The 15,751-nt window shown below is 42.3% G+C and overlaps 1 protein-coding gene across 4 annotated transcripts in view; it reads right to left on the bottom strand.

Annotated features, from left to right (window-relative positions):
* Positions 1–15,751, bottom strand: part of RAPGEF4 (Rap guanine nucleotide exchange factor (GEF) 4) — a 411,578-nt gene that overhangs the window by 68,208 nt on the left and 327,619 nt on the right. For all 4 annotated transcript variants that reach the window (XM_006866643.1, XM_006866644.1, XM_006866645.1 and 1 more), the window contains 4 exons: positions 7,569–7,653; positions 5,868–5,928; positions 3,030–3,106; positions 2,404–2,550 (listed from right to left, as the gene is read on the bottom strand). In XM_006866643.1, coding sequence (XP_006866705.1) covers positions 2,404–2,550; positions 3,030–3,106; positions 5,868–5,928; positions 7,569–7,653 — 370 coding nt within the window. The remainder of the gene's footprint in view (positions 1–2,403; positions 2,551–3,029; positions 3,107–5,867; positions 5,929–7,568; positions 7,654–15,751) is intronic.

Raw genomic sequence — 15,751 nt, 5'->3', positions numbered from 1 at the left:
ATGCTAATTGCTGCGTCTACAAATTAAGTCATTTTCAAAGTCAAGGGCTGGAACGGTCAGAGATAGGATCAGGTGAAGTTTGAGTCATGTGTTCCAAAAGTCGGCTTTTACCCAAGGAGCCCGGGTAGTGCAGTGTTCTGTTGTTAACCAGAACGCCAGCAGTTTAAACCCACCAGACAGTCTGAGATAGAAAGACAAGACAGAACAGTCAGTTTCTGTAAAGATTTACAGTCTTGGGGACCCTATGGGGGCAGCTCTACTGCATGCTGTAGGGTTGTTATGGTCGGAAATGCATCAACGGCAAAGGATTCGGTTTCTTTGGTTTGTTTTTATCACAAATTCAGAAACCTAGCAGAACAGACAGTAGTATGATTTTTGCTCTAAGAAACCTTTGACCGAGGATGGTGTGGCAGGGAGATGGGAAAGCAAGTACATTTCTTTATTATTTATTAATAAAAAACAAGTAGCAAATAGCACTCAACGTCAGCAAAGTTCTTTCGTCCTGATTGGCATCTGAGTTTATTTAGTTTCCTTAGGTGTGGCAGCTTTTTCTCTAATCACACACACACACACACACACACACAAATCAGCTAGCTTTATCTTCTTATGTGCTAAAAATCTTTCTTTCAGTTACTATGAATGATTTTATACGTTGCTACATCAATAATGAGCTCTGGTAGCGCAATGGTTACGAATTGGGCTGCTAACCTCAGGGTCAGAAGTTCAAAACTACCAGCTGTTCCGTGGAAGAAAGATGAGGCATCCTGCTCCCATAAAGGTTTACAGCCTTGGAAACCTTGTACAGGGTCACTATGAGTCAGAACCGACTCCACGGCATACAACAACAACAACAACAAATATCAATAATAATGGCTCTGACTTGATTTTCTCTTTCAAAGAATTTCTTGTTGGGATGCAAATTTCCCTATATGTAAAACCCAAAGTAGTGAAGTTTTACCTGGAAATTTCAATGTTATTTTAAATTATTTAACGAGATAAGTTTCCTCATCATTTGGTTCTCATTTTAAAAGATATAAGATGAAAACCAAGTCAAATTCCATGTGATATTTTTTCTATATTATTCAATGATATAAATTTTAATTGAACTTTCTTTGCATCAAGAGAATGCACTCCTAGGATAAACTTTGTCATCTGAAGGTTTGTCACCAAATACAAACGGAAGATTACATAGTAAATCATTATCAGAGAACACCAGAATCTGTCCTGTGAAGAGCAGAAATGGGAGTGAGCAGGAGAGAAGTTGGAAGCAGCCTCTTTGGATGAGCTCAAGCTTAAGGCTCAGGGCCTCAGGTCACGTGAGAGGCTAACAGGACATTGGTAGTTGTCCTCAATCCAGCCTCCATCAGCCAAGCTGAATCATCCCTCCAAGGAACCAGGGACCATTTTCTGTCAATATCACCCACTCTCACAAATTCCTTGAGAAACTTAAGTCAAGTTCACTTTCAGTGGAATGTCAAGGCTCCCTCTACCACTCCAAGTAGTATTCTGCACCTACTTATTAAGGCCTGAAATTCCTTTAATCAGTATTTAAGAGGAGGAGTGCTGTGACTCTATAGGATAAGCACTGGACTGTTAACCATAAAATCAGTGGTTCAAGCCCACCCGCCACCCTGTGGGAGAAAGAGGAGGCTTTTGATCCCCAAAAGATTCATAGCCTCAGAAACCCTACACGGGGTCACTATCATTCGGAACCGACTTAACAACAACAGCATAAAATGAAAATCCTTGGCTAGGATAACTATGATTGAAATTATTCCCCACTAAAACCACTCACTGAATCAAAGAGAGTATATGATGGTATGGGCAAGGTTCAGATTTGAGGAGAGGAGGTGGAGACCAGGAAGGTGTAAGATATAAAAGGAAACACCTAGAGCTAGTGTTGGAGAGTGGGTGGGAGACACAAAAGGAAAACCCTAGCAGTGTCAACAAGAAACGTCTCAGACTTTGGTATTTGCAAGGTAAGCCCTATTTATCTTCATTTGTCCATAGGCCAGTACAGGTGTGGGTTAAGGGATTTGGTCCAGCATAACAAAATTAAGTTGGTTCTGACTCCTAGCAACCCCACAGGACGGAGGAGTAGAACTACCGTACAGGGTTTCCAACGCTGTCAATCTTCACGAAAGCAGACTGTTGGTAAGCAGCTGGGCACTGAACCATTGCACCACCAGGGTTCACTGGTCCAGCCTGGTTTGCATTTTCAGCACTGCTGAGCAGCAGAATACACACCAGCACATTGAACGTGCCACTATTTTAACAAAGGCCCTTTGTCCACAGAACATCCAGCAATCACACTACTGCCCTATTAACACCAGGATGAAATATTTACTTATTGGGTGGAAAGGAGAGATGGGGTTTCCCTTAGCCACATTGTCATGGACTCACCCTCAGGATCCGGTTGAAATCCTCCTTGTCCACGCGTAAGAAATGGCAGTTGTCTTCTCTCAAGACGATGGAGGCAGCTCGAGGAGCATCGTTGACTAATGCCAATTTGCCAAAGTCGTCTCCCTCATGGAGGGTGCAGACCACACCCTGGAGACAGCAGAACAGTGAGATGAGAAAGATTCCTGAAACAGAGGAAACACCCACCACCTGTCACTACAAGACCCCATCTCCCTCTGACACTGTATATGTATGCCAAAACGGGTCAGATCTGGTGGGTTATCAATAGGTGTCAAACAGGGATTCTATAAACAAATGATGATGTGTAATTCTTTCAGAAGCATTTCACTTTAGGTTAATTCCACTGATAAAACTACATTGAGTAATATGGTCATAGCCTAATTTAAATGTATCTCTTATACTCTATAAAGAGGTATGCCCCCAGAAAGTGTAATTGTATGGGGAATATAATGATTTAGATAATTTATGATTAGAGATGCAATAATGTCCTTTTAAAGTGGGTAGGTCACAATGTTGCAAGTTTAATGGCAATATTACATTGTTAATACTCAGAGCCATACCAGTAAATGAAACATAATAAATTTTAAAGAGAAAAAAGAGATATATACCTTGCCATAAATGACTACATTCACTGATCCTTTTAGAATAATGTACCAGGAGGTACCTTCTTCCCCCTGGTTAAACACTAGATACAAAAGATGAAAAGACTCATGACAAGACTAGAAGCACATCAATATAAATTACAGCTTATCAAATCATCATTTTTAAGGCCCCAGAATTATACATTTATTCTAGAAGTGAAAAAAAGAAATGACTGGCTAATACTTATTCAGGTGGAATATGAGTTTCTTTTCTGTAGAATCTGAAAAGGACAGAAACACTGCACTACTTGCTATGCCCCAAAAGATAGGTTTTTACTAGCTATCAATTTACCAGGAACCCATTTCTTAAAGTAATACATTTTTCCCTGCAATTCATCAAAACCTGCTATGCTATAGAAAAGAGTTTTTTTTTAAAGTAATCTGACTATTAATGCAAAGTTTGAAAACATGTAAGTCATCACTTATGAGTACCGACATTTTTATTTTTATTTACTATATATACCTGTTTTTTGTTTTAAATGGGTTAGACTAAAAAATCACTAAATTCGGGGGAGGAATGATCTTGGAAAAAGGAGATGAAGAGTAGGTTAAAGAAGAAAACAAAGGGGCCCTTCAATTGTCTTTATATCATTTCATCTCTTTAAATAATCTGAAGAAAACGTGGCATTGTGTTAATGTCTGATAAGGCCTGGCACATTCTCCATTTTTGCTTGAAATACTGAAACAGTTCATAATAGAATGAAAACAATTTGTTTAAATGAAAAGAATCAAAGAAAACAATGATGCGACCACTAAAATGAGTATTAATGAAATAGCACTTTTGTTGATCAAATATGAAACATTTAAAATACAAATTTTAAAACATTTTTTGTTTGCTTGTTTACAAGTTATGTTTCTTGCTTATTTGACTGTATTATCTCAGGCTGAAGAAAAAGCAGGATTTTCCAAAACATTTCTTTCAAAGTTAATGGGAACCAGCAAGAATTAGAAACTTAAACTCACCAACAAGAGTTTTTTCCTAACAAAACAAAACAAAAAAACTCCATGAAATGACCTCAATAGGTTACTGCTGAAGGATCTTTCTAGAACATACACCAGATCCTGTCGTTCCACTCTGATGGTTTCCATCATTCTTAGACAAAATAAATGACCGTTGATGGTCCACAAAAAGCACAATGGTTAAGTGCCCAGCTGCTAACTGAACGGCCAGTGGTTTGAACCCACCAGCCTTTCCATGAGACAGATCTGCTCCTATAGAAATTCCAGCCTATGAAACAGTATGGGGCAGTTCTACTCTGGCACAGAGTGTTGCTATACATCAGAATCTGATCAACAGCACACAACAGCATGATTCACAGAACCTACAGGATCTGCTGGCTCCTGTTCACCTCTTATACCTCATTCTGTACCTATATCTCCTGCCCCACATCTCAGCACCGCGGACCGCCTTGCCATTTCTCAAACACACCAAGCTCTGTTGTGCCTCAGGTCTTTGTACTGACTGTTCCTTTTATTAAGAACATTCCTTCCTACCCTCTAGATGTTTGCATAACCACTCTTGCCCATTATCTAAATATTTCTATCGATGTCACCTCCTGAAAGAGGCCTGCTCTCTCCACTCAGGGTCAAGTAGCCCCATTCTCTCATATCCTTCCATTTTAATCTCTGTAGTACTTTTCACCACCTTATAAGACCCACAAGAATTGTTGTATTCCTAGAACAGTGCCTGGTATGTAACAGGTGTGCAATAAATACCTGTTGAATGAAAGAAAAAAAAAAATGTTAATGGGTATTCCCATTAAAATGTGTTCTGTGTTTCCCTAGGTTTAGGAAGTCTCAGCTTGAACAGAGCGAACATTTTGCTTTACTGAAGACCATTTGAGAAATCCTGTTGTTGTTAAGTGCCATTGAGTCGGGTCCGACTCACTGTGACCCTGTATAGGGTTTATAAAGAGTGGCTGGAAAGTTTCAACCACCCATCTTGCGGTTCAAACCAACTTTGCAGTCCAGTGCTTATCCTATGGTACCATAGCAGGACTCCTCTGAGAATCCTTCATAGACTGATATGTCTTACTATTCTCTGAGAGATTTAGGAAGACTGCATTTCCCGACCCTATTATATGACGAACCCAACTTTTCAAGAAGAATTTTGTAAGACTCATGGGAACTGCCAGTTTTAAATAATGTTCATGTACATTAGCACCAAATTTCAATTCCTTGCTTCCAAACATGACCAGAGAAGTAAATTAAAATTTAGGTTCTGGAGACATACTATAATGAAGGGACTTCAAAATGTTTATGGATGTAAAACTGGAATTGAAAGACATTGGTATTTTTCCACATAATGGTTTGAAGCCCCCTCGTATTAACTGTGTAAGTATTTGAGGAAGTAAAATTCTCTGGATGAGAGATTACTGTGCAAAGGAGAGAAGAAAAAGAAAGCAGGATCGTTCAAGTATCATTTTAAGCAGCAATCTCAGCAGATTGGTAAATTCTGTTCACAAACGGAACTGTGAAAATGTACCAGGCTGCCTTGGGTCTTGCCTGAAGATCAGTGACTTCATCCCACCCTCTTTACACACTCTCGTGGACCTTAATGTTCCTTGAGCCAGGAGGGGAGAGAGAAGTGGAGACATTTGGGATGGCAACCGCTGCACATGTTGGTACTAGTCCATGACCATCCTTCAGAAGGATTGACATTTTCTGGAAGTAATCAAAGGACCAGGAAAACAAAAGTGTCACATGACTTCCTGTTAGATCAGGCTTGGTCACGGTAGCCTACCCACGACACGTGTTCTTGAGGGGTGCTAGCCAGTGTAATGTGCAATCTCAGTGTTCACTTACACACGGTTCCTCCTTTGGCATGGGACTCAAAAATGAGAACACCTGCTAGCTCGCGTTTCACCTGTAAGAAAAAGAGAATACGAATGCAGGAAGGATCTTTTTCTTGCTCTCTCATAACTAAATGTGTAGGTTCTAAGGTTTAGATTTAACCACATGTTTCAATTCAATTCATACCAGCTTGCCTGGAGGTATGGGAAATATGCACAACTACTATCATCAGAAACTTAAACTCACCAATATGAGTTCTTTCCTAACAAAACAAAACAAAACAACTCCCCTCCAGCATGACCTCAATAAGTAGTTAACCCATTGCTGCTAAAGGCTCTTTCTAGAACATACACCACATCCTGTCGCTCCACTCAAATGGTTTCCATCATTCTTAGACTAAAATAAATGCTGGTTGATGGTCCACAGAAGAGCACAATGGTTAAGTGTCCAGCTGCCAACTGAAAGGCCAGTGGTTTGGACCCACCAGCCTTTCCATGAGACAGATCTGCTCCCATAGAAATTCCAGCCTATGAAACACTATGGGGCAGTTCTACTCTGGCCTAGAGTGTTGCTATCCATCAGAATCTACTCAACAGCACCATAGCTTGAGTCAGGCACACCTTATTCCTCAAAGTGATATTACTGCTGTTGAACACTTTAAAGAGGTCATTTGCAACAGATTTGCCTAATGCCATATGTCATTTGGAGTCCTGGTGTGGGCTAATGCTTCAGACTGCAAAGTCGTTTGAACTGCAAAGTTGGTGATTCAAGCTCACCAGCTGCTCTTTGGAAATCTTATACAGGGTCGCTATGGGTCAGAATCGACTTGATGGCACTTAAAAACAACAACTACAATCATGATAATATTTTATTCTTTTTGGTGACTGTTCTGGGATACATTTCCTTAGCATCTCATCAGAGAGAGGAGGGGTGATTTATGAGTGAGAATGTAGACCCCTCCTGCCAAAGTATTGTGATACTTTTCTCCAGTTCTAATGTTGGAGTCCTGGTGTGGTGCTGTTGGATAAGCACTGGACTGCAAGGTCTATTTGAACCACAAGGTCGATAGTTCAAATTCACCAGTCACTCCTTGGAAACCCTATACACTATGAGTCACGAGCAACTTGACGGCATTTAACAACTACAATGCTGTTGCACTGTAGGATCAGCACTGGACTGAGAACCACAAGGTCAGCAGTTCAAACCTACCAGCTGCTCTCCTTGGAAAGCCTATATAGGGTTGTTATTAGTCAGCGATGACTCTACATCACTTACCAACAACAATGCTGTGGTTGGAGGCCTGGTGTCATGCTGAAGGATAAGCACTGGACCATAAGGTCAGTTTCAACCACAAGGTTGATGGTTCAAACTCACCAGCTGCTCCTCTGAACCCTATAAAGGGTTGTGATGAGTTGGAAATGACTTGACAGCACTTAACAACAACAATGATATTGCTAGGTGCCACTGAGGTGATTCTGACTCATAGTGACCCTGTGTGACAAGTAAAATTGCCACATAGTGTTTCCTTGGCTGTAATCTTTACAGAAGCAGATTGCCAGGTTTTGCTTCTACAGAGCCACTGGGTAGGTTCGAACTTCCAACCTTCGGTTATCAGCTGAGTGCATAACTGCTGTGCCACAGGCCTCCAGAGTTAAACAGAGTTGCTTTTAACTGAAAATCCTTCTGATCGTGGGCAACGAAGAGACAACTTACTGTGGTAGAAAGATGGGACAAGGCTTTAATATGAAGAAGCTCTTCATAGATGATCTCCAGTTCATCTGCTGTCCTTTGGCCTGGTCTACAAAGGAAAAAAGAACCATGCAAGGAAAACATGGGAATGGCTTCCAAGATCAGTAATGTGTTCAGGGATTCTTCCTCCATAAAAAAGATATTGGTAGAGGGAGAGATTTATGCCATTATTTTTCCTAAAGGAATTAATTCTCTAAAAGTATTTTTGAGATGAGTGTGTTCATTGATGAAGGGAATCTAAGAGATGAGATGTGAAAACGTTCCTCTTCCCTTCTGCCCTCAGAGGGAAGAACATCTGTGCTCTCACATTGCTGTTTGAGAACTAATTCTCACTTTATAGATAACTCTTTTACCCCCCCCCCCCCAAGAAAACCAATTTCCATCATCACCTTAACTCATAACAACTAAACTTGACTTTGAATGTAATGAGGAACAATTAAGATTAACTCAAATTCCTTGGGGTCCTGTGTGATTCTCAGTCAAAATGAATCACCGTGCTGCTATTCCTATTACTTTGGGTTATGTAATATGTTCTTCCAAAGGACATTAAAAAAAAAAAAAAAAAGCATATACATAGATTCATGATTTTCTTTCCTAACGGTAGGGGTTGAGTTGTGTCCTCCCCCCGAAAGGATCTGTTGAAATCCTAACCTTCCAGTATTGTAAATAGAACCTTATTTAGAAATAGAGTCTGCAGAGAGGTCATTAGAGTGGGTCCTAATCCAATAGGATTAGGAAAAGGAAAAGAGACGAAAGGACACATACAGAGAATGTCATGTGAAGATGGAGACAGAGATTGGAGAGATGTGCTTAAAATCCAAGAAAAACTAAGGTTGCTGGCAGCTTCAGAAGCTAAGAGAAAGGATTTTTTCTGGCCTTCTGAACTAACTGTGAGATAAGACATTTCTGTCATTATACGCCCCCCAGTTAGTGGTTCTTTGTTAAAGCAGCTGTCGGAATGCCACTGTATATTAAACATCAAAATACCCTGACAGTCTTCCATCATTACGTATTACGTTATAACTTAATAAGCATCCACTGGTCAAACAAACTCAGGGGGGATTGGTGTACTAAACATAGCACTGATTTAGGAATCTCAAGGTCAAGTTCTAATTTCAGGACCTCAGTGTCCTCATTTAGGCCCCGGGGATACCACCTTCCTGAAAGAGGTGCTGGGAGAACTAAAGGAAGGAGCCCATGTGAGGATGCCTGCCTATCTATTTGTGTTGTTGTCGTTAAATGCCATCCAAGTCGATTCTGACTCACAGTGACCCTGTATGCGGTTTCCATGGCTTGTAAATCTTGGTGGGAGCAGAAGTAAGGGGACAAAAAAATCCAACTGAGTGCACTTCAAAACCCATACTTTCACATAAAAAGTTAAGCACACTTACAAATTTAAAAAAATGACATTTGGTCCAGCAGATGGGATCTGAAATTATTGGAGAAGTACGTTTGTACTCTGAACAACCATAGTTTATTATATGTATGCTAAAATAGTCCATTGCATTCAATGGTTTTGCAACTACATTACAATATAGGGAAGGTGCCAAGTGTAGTGAGAGCTAAACGGGATGAGAGAACTCTTTGTGTCCCTCTCACATTACATTCACAAGGACAGTTTGAACACAAACAAAAGGATAGAGCTCTCTCTTACAAAATCAGTGGAGGATGAATTTCCTAAACCTAACTCTATGAAGAGAGGATTAAATCCATGACCCAAAGAGACACCAGTCAGTTTCACCTCCCACCAAGGATCAGTACTGAAGGACACACTGGCATACCAATCTAGTGCTTACTGGTAGAACCCAGAGGGGATGAGGCCCATAAAGACATAGAAGGAAAAGCTGTGACCACAGGGGTTCCAGAAGAGCCAGGCCTTCTTAGCGAGGGGCCTCATCTACTACTTGACTTAGACATGGGGATTTTGAAACACGGACCGTCGGGGATTGAAAAGTCAATTGAGTCACCTCAGACCACCCACTACCATAGAGGCGGCTAATGTGAACCGTCTCAAGGTAGGCGTAATAGGATTATGGCTCTTCAGCACAAGGAGCAGACCTGCTGCTCTTACCACCTGACATCAGCTACACACAGCACGGAGCCCTACCAGAAGCTTGGTTAAAAGAGAAAAGAGTCACCAAGTCACATTCCTACCTCTATGGGATGGGCTGTTATGGAGGGAGGAGAAAAATTCAGTTGGCAAGAGAAAGGGTGTGAATTTAGTTAGAAAATCTTGACAGACTCAAAGTTTGTAAATCTGAGAGTAGGATAAAGCACTGGGCTACTAATCATCAGGTTGGCAGTTCAAACCCACTAGCCTTTCCTTGGAAACCCTATACAAGGTCACCATGAGTTGGAACCAACTTGACAACACTTAACAACATATAAAACCAATATATGACATCTATACAGATCAACTCTTGGGGATTAAAAATAAGCACTGCCTTTGTTGTTGTTGTTAAGTGCCATCAAATCGGTTCTGACCCATAGTGACCCCTGTATAGGGTTTCCGAGGAGTGGCTGGTGAGCTTGAACCGCCGACCTTGTGTTTCATACCTACTTTGCTGTCCAGCACATTAACCTACAGTGCTACCCCAGTGCTGTCTTTAGAAGTCTGCCAATATGCTATATTTGAAAAAGATTCTATCCAAGATTTGAAGCACGTGATGAAGCACATGGTCAGAGCATCCAGGCAGCATTCTAAGCACAGCATCATGGCATAAATAAAGGATGCCCTGGGCCTGGACCACAGTGTGTGTGGCGAGAGGTAAGAAGGGCAAAATCTGACCTATTTTTGAAATGTATCCAATGTCCTTGCCTTCAGGAGTGATCAAGCATTCTCTGAAGCTTTCTCCTCTTCACCTACCCTGACCCCACCCACACTGCTTGCTTCTGGCTCTCTTCTGGCTTTTACAAACATTTCTTCTCAATAGCTTTCTTAGTCTGTTGTTCTTTAGTCCACATCTTAAATTGTACTGTGCCCCCAAGGCTCTGTCTTCAGCTCAGATCTCTTTTCACTCTGCACTCTCTCCCAGGAAAAACATCTCCAAAGGTCATCTAAATGAAAATGAGATTTCCATCTTGATCTCCAAACAGACTACTTTCCTGAGACCCAGTGGCCTCCTGGACATCTCTGCCCACACAACTAAGGTACCACAAGCTCAGACAGCCAGAAGCGTTCACCTGTCATCACATGTTGTTGTTGTGAAGTGTCGTGGAGTCAGTTCAGACTCATAGCGACCCTGTACAGGGTTTCAGAGGAACAGCTGATGGGTTTGAATCACCAACCTTGTAGTTTGCAGTCCAGTGCTTATCTCACAGCGCCACACCATGAGTCAACACATAGGCCCTTTAAATCCTGGTCTCTATTTACTTTTCCAGATTCATCTACCCCTCATCTCCTTCCACTGTCCTTTACAGTCATATTCACTGCCTCAGCCATCTCTCCACTCTTCAACATGCGGTAGTTTTCTGTTTTAAAGGTTTTATTGTGAATTGAGTGAGTGTCCACGTGGGAGAACATTGGTTTGACACTCATTGCAAGCATTACAATCCCTCCGTGCTTCATCATTCAACAGTATTGGCTTCGATTCCCTCTGTTTTTTGTGGGGTAGCAGAGAGGGGGGAGGGAGAGATGTACACAGAAACACTCAGGAATATATAATCATTTAAACAATCAAAGGGCACATTCTGCAAGCCTGCCTCCTGGCTGCCAGCACACAGCCTTTCTCTTCCCATGACTCTCATGCTGTAATTTCCATGCCTGAAAGCCTTGTCTCATGTTCTTCTCTTTGCCTGGGATATCTTTCTCTGCCTCAAACCCAGCTCAGAAGTCATCTCTCCTAGATAAAACTGGCTCATACCCCTTCATTCTTCCAAGACACAGGATGTTACTGATATGCTAATTACATCACATCATGATGGATAGTGTGGCATTGTAGGATAAACACTGGACTGCTAACTGTAAGGCCAGTGGTTCAGACCCACCAACCGCTCCTCAGAGACCCTATACAGAGTCATTATGAGTTGGAAATGACTTAACAAATCATATCATTAAACCAGTCTTGTTAGGAGGCACAGCATGCGATTAGTGCTCAGAGCATTGGATTGGAAGTCGAATCTGGAGCTGAGATCTAAACTATGAACTTCCTTCTTGTACAATTAGTCTAAAGCCTTGTTCCTGCATCTGTAACACTGGAACAATAAACAGGACTGTTGCAAAGATCAAATGAGATGATATGCCACATCTCATGAGAAATATGCCACAAATGCAAAGTGGCCTTATGGTCAGAATGTTCATTGTATGAATGAACACACAGGTTCTCACAATTCATACTCAACCCAATCCAGGGTCTACCCTGGAGATAACAGCAGTACCATGGGCCAGTTCTTGCTTTGTGACCCGAGGAGATGGGGCTTGTGTTCTACTATCCCTCCCATGAGGTACCCCTGGCAGCTCACTGTAATACGTGCCACACTTATGCTATGACTAGTAGTTCATCACTAACAGGGAGAAGGGAATAGGGTGAAAAATGATGGACCTCAACTCTCACATCAATCCTCTTTAAATGGTGGTGTTATGGTTAAGCACTTGTCTGCAAAATGAAAGGTTGGTGGTTTGAACCCACCAGCAACTTCATGGGAAAAAAGATCCGGCAATCTGCTTTCATAAAGATAACAATTCAGGGAACCATATGGAATAGTTATGCTCTGTTACATAGGGTCAGCAAGAGTTGGAATTAAACTGATGGCACACAACAACAAAACAACAACAGTCTTTACATGAGCAGATCACCAGCTCTTTCTCCCACATATCAGAGGGTGGGTTTGAACTGTCTTCCTTTCAGTTAGCACCCAAGTGCTTAACGGTTGTATCAGCAGGGCTCCTTATATTTTCCTCATGACCATGTATTTACCCATCCAACTGCAGGAAACAAATCAGCATCCTGGACCTGCTGCAGGCACTCAGTCTTAAGTGGTCAAGATCAGGGTGCCCTGGACGACAGGGGTTTTCAGAGAACAAGCACACCTATTGGATAGGGCCCTTTTGGGGCCAGATTTTTGGCTGCCATGCTAAAGGTATGATAGAGAAGATATTGTTGTTGTTGTTAAGTGCCGTCAAGTCGGTTCCGACTCATAGCGACCCTGTACAGGGTTTCCAAGGGTGTAAATCTTTACGGGAGTAGAAAGCCTCATCTTTCTCCCGCGGAGCGGCTGGTAGTTTCGAACCGTATTAGGGGGCTTTAAAATTTTGTGAAGAAACTGAATTAAAAGATACTGGAATGTTTTCATGAAGTTTTTGAAGGCCTCTCATATTTTAAGGTCTAAAACAGCACTGGAAAACAAACTCAACACCACAACCACCAGCAACAAAATAATTCAATCAGGAGACCACATATTTTTAGGAGCTCTTGGATATCATTGCTGACATCAGATGGATCGTGGCTGAAGGCAGAGAATACCACAAAGATGTTTACCTGTGCTTTATTAAGATAAGGACAAACTGGACAACATTATGGAAAATGAGTATTCTGGAACACTTAATGTGCTCATGAGGAACCTATACATAGACCCACAGGTAGTCGTTTGAACAAAACAAGGGGACTCTGAATGGTTTAAAATCAGAAAAGGTTTGTGCCAGGATTGCATTCCTTTACCATAATTATTCAATCTGTATGCTAAGCAAATAATCGTTGAAGATGGATTATATAAAGGATTGGAGGAAAACTCATTAACAACCTGCGATAGTGATCTCAAGATGTGCAACCTAGCTTGCTTAAAGCAAAGAGGACTTAAAATACTTACTGATGAAGATCAAAGACCACAGCCTTTGGTATGGGTTGCACCTCAATGTAAAGAAACAAAAATCCTCACCACTGGACCAATAAATAACATCATGATTAATAGAGAAATGACAGAAGTTGTCAAAGTCTTCATTTTGCTTGGATCCACTATCAACACTCATAGAAGCAGCAATCAAGAAATCAAACAACATATTGCCATAGGCAATTCTGCTGCAAGAGACTTCTTTAAAATGTCCAAGAACAACTATGTCAGTCTGAGGACAAAAGTGTGCCTTACCCAAGGCATAGTATTTTCAGTAGCCTCATATGCATGTGAAGTTGGACAAGGAATACGGAAGACTATAGAAGAAATGATGCATTTGAGTTATGGTGTTGGAGAAGAATATTAAAAGTACCATGGACTGCTAGAAGAACAAACAAATCTGTGTTCGAAGTACAGCCAGAGCGTTCTTTGGAAGCCATGATGGCGTGACTTTGTCTCTCATACTTTGCACATATGATCAGGAGGGACCAGTCCCTGAAGAAGGACATCAGGCTTGGTAAAGTGGAGGGTGGAAGAAAAAGAGGAAGACCCCTAATGATGTGGATTTGCACAGTGGTAGCATCAATGGGCTCAGGCATCGCAACGATTGTGAGGTTGGCCCAGGACTGGGCAGTGTTTCATTCTGTTGTGCAGAGGATCGCTATGAGTCGGAATCGACTCAATGGCACTTAACAGCTACGTGGATGATAGAAAGCAGATAGGAACAGAATAAGAAACACTAGAAGCAACATCAGCTCAAAACTCCCAGAAGAAAACAAGTACAGGTGTAAACATTATCACCCACAGAGGAGCTCTGTGTGGATATACGCAAAGGCCCAGTGAGGTGAGGTCAGGCAGGTTCATCACAGGCTGCTCCGTTCACTTTCAGTCCCTCCTTTCCCTTCCCCGCAAGCTGAGACAGAGTTTACCACCAGGCCAAACCCCCAGACCTGCTCTGAAGGCCAAATACTCTCAGTGTAAGTCACAGCCTGAGAGAGAAGCAGAACCAAGTGTGTGAAAACCCTGGGCCTTCCCTGGTGGCACAGAGGAAGAAAGAGGGGTTGTTGTTGTTGTTGTTAAGTGCCGTGGAGTCGGTTCTGACTCATAGTGACCCTGTACAGGGTTTCCAAGGCTGTAAATCTTTACGGGAGCAGAACGCCTCATCTTTCTCCTGCGGAACCGCTGGTAGTTTCAAACTGCTGACCTTGTGGTTTACAGCCCAGTTCGTAACCACTACGCTACCAGAGCTCCCTGGTGGCACAGAGGAAGAAAGAGGGGTAGCTCTCCCTGGAGGGGAATACATGAAGGACTCTGTTCCTGAGGAAATCTCTATTTTGACAACTAGTAGGAGAAGATTAGGAAGTAGCTTCAACCTGCTGTCTCCCCAGTTGAAGGTTCCGTAAAATAAATCCTACCAGCAAACATGCCCATCAAACATTTAATGCCCACTGTCCTCGGGGGAGGCTCTGTCAGGTTCCCACCATTGCACCTGTGTAGAAATTCACTGGTAGCCTGTTCTACTCCTGGTCTTCCATTCAGCAGTGACCAACACACAAAAATAAAGACTACCATGTGGACTCCTTGATGCGCTGGAGAAACCCACAGCAGCTGTTTGAAGCCTAGGGGAACACAGCCTAATGAGAGTTTGGTGTTTTGAGTCCTAAACTACATTCAAAATGAAAGGGAAATGACAAAGAAAACACAAAGCCAAACAACCCTGTGGTCTGCAGTGGTGAATGTAATCACTGGGCAGGATGTTACCATATGGCAGTTCCCCTAGGCAGCAGGGATCTGTGGGTACTGTTTCCAGCAAATGCTTTAATTATCTGAGAGAAGTCAGGACTTCAAGGTGTGAGGAGACTCACTTTAAAAAGTGGCAGAAGCATTGGAGAGAAGTTTGTGAGGTCCTACAACACTGTGCCTCAGGGTGCTGCCATGTCATTAGGACTGAAAGCTGAAGTCAGTCCTGCAGAGGAGACCACATGGAGCAAAAGTCAGGTGGCCAACCTGTGCCCACCAAATCAAAAGGTGAGCCCCTCTTGCCCTAGGTGTCTATTGGCTATGCAGCAATTACAGCCACAGAGAGAACAAACTCAGCCCCCTGCTGCCTGACAGCTTGGAGCTGCTATGCCATCTAGTGTCTCAGACAAGCTCACCTCTCCTCTCCTTGCCTCAAACCAAGGTCCTCCTCTTGATCTACAACCTTCCCCTCAAGAGTACCTGACAACATCTAAAACCGAGTCCAAAACAGCATGGGACACAGTCACTGAACAAAGTCGTACTTAAAAGTGGGATTGCTCAGAGCAAACAGTGGCAGTTAG

This window comes from Chrysochloris asiatica, unplaced genomic scaffold (genome assembly GCF_000296735.1).
Source record: "Chrysochloris asiatica unplaced genomic scaffold, ChrAsi1.0 scaffold00094, whole genome shotgun sequence".
NCBI lineage: Eukaryota > Metazoa > Chordata > Mammalia > Afrosoricida > Chrysochloridae > Chrysochloris > Chrysochloris asiatica.
Note: the sequence above shows the minus strand (reverse complement) of the source record. Positions and strands in the feature narration are given on the sequence as shown.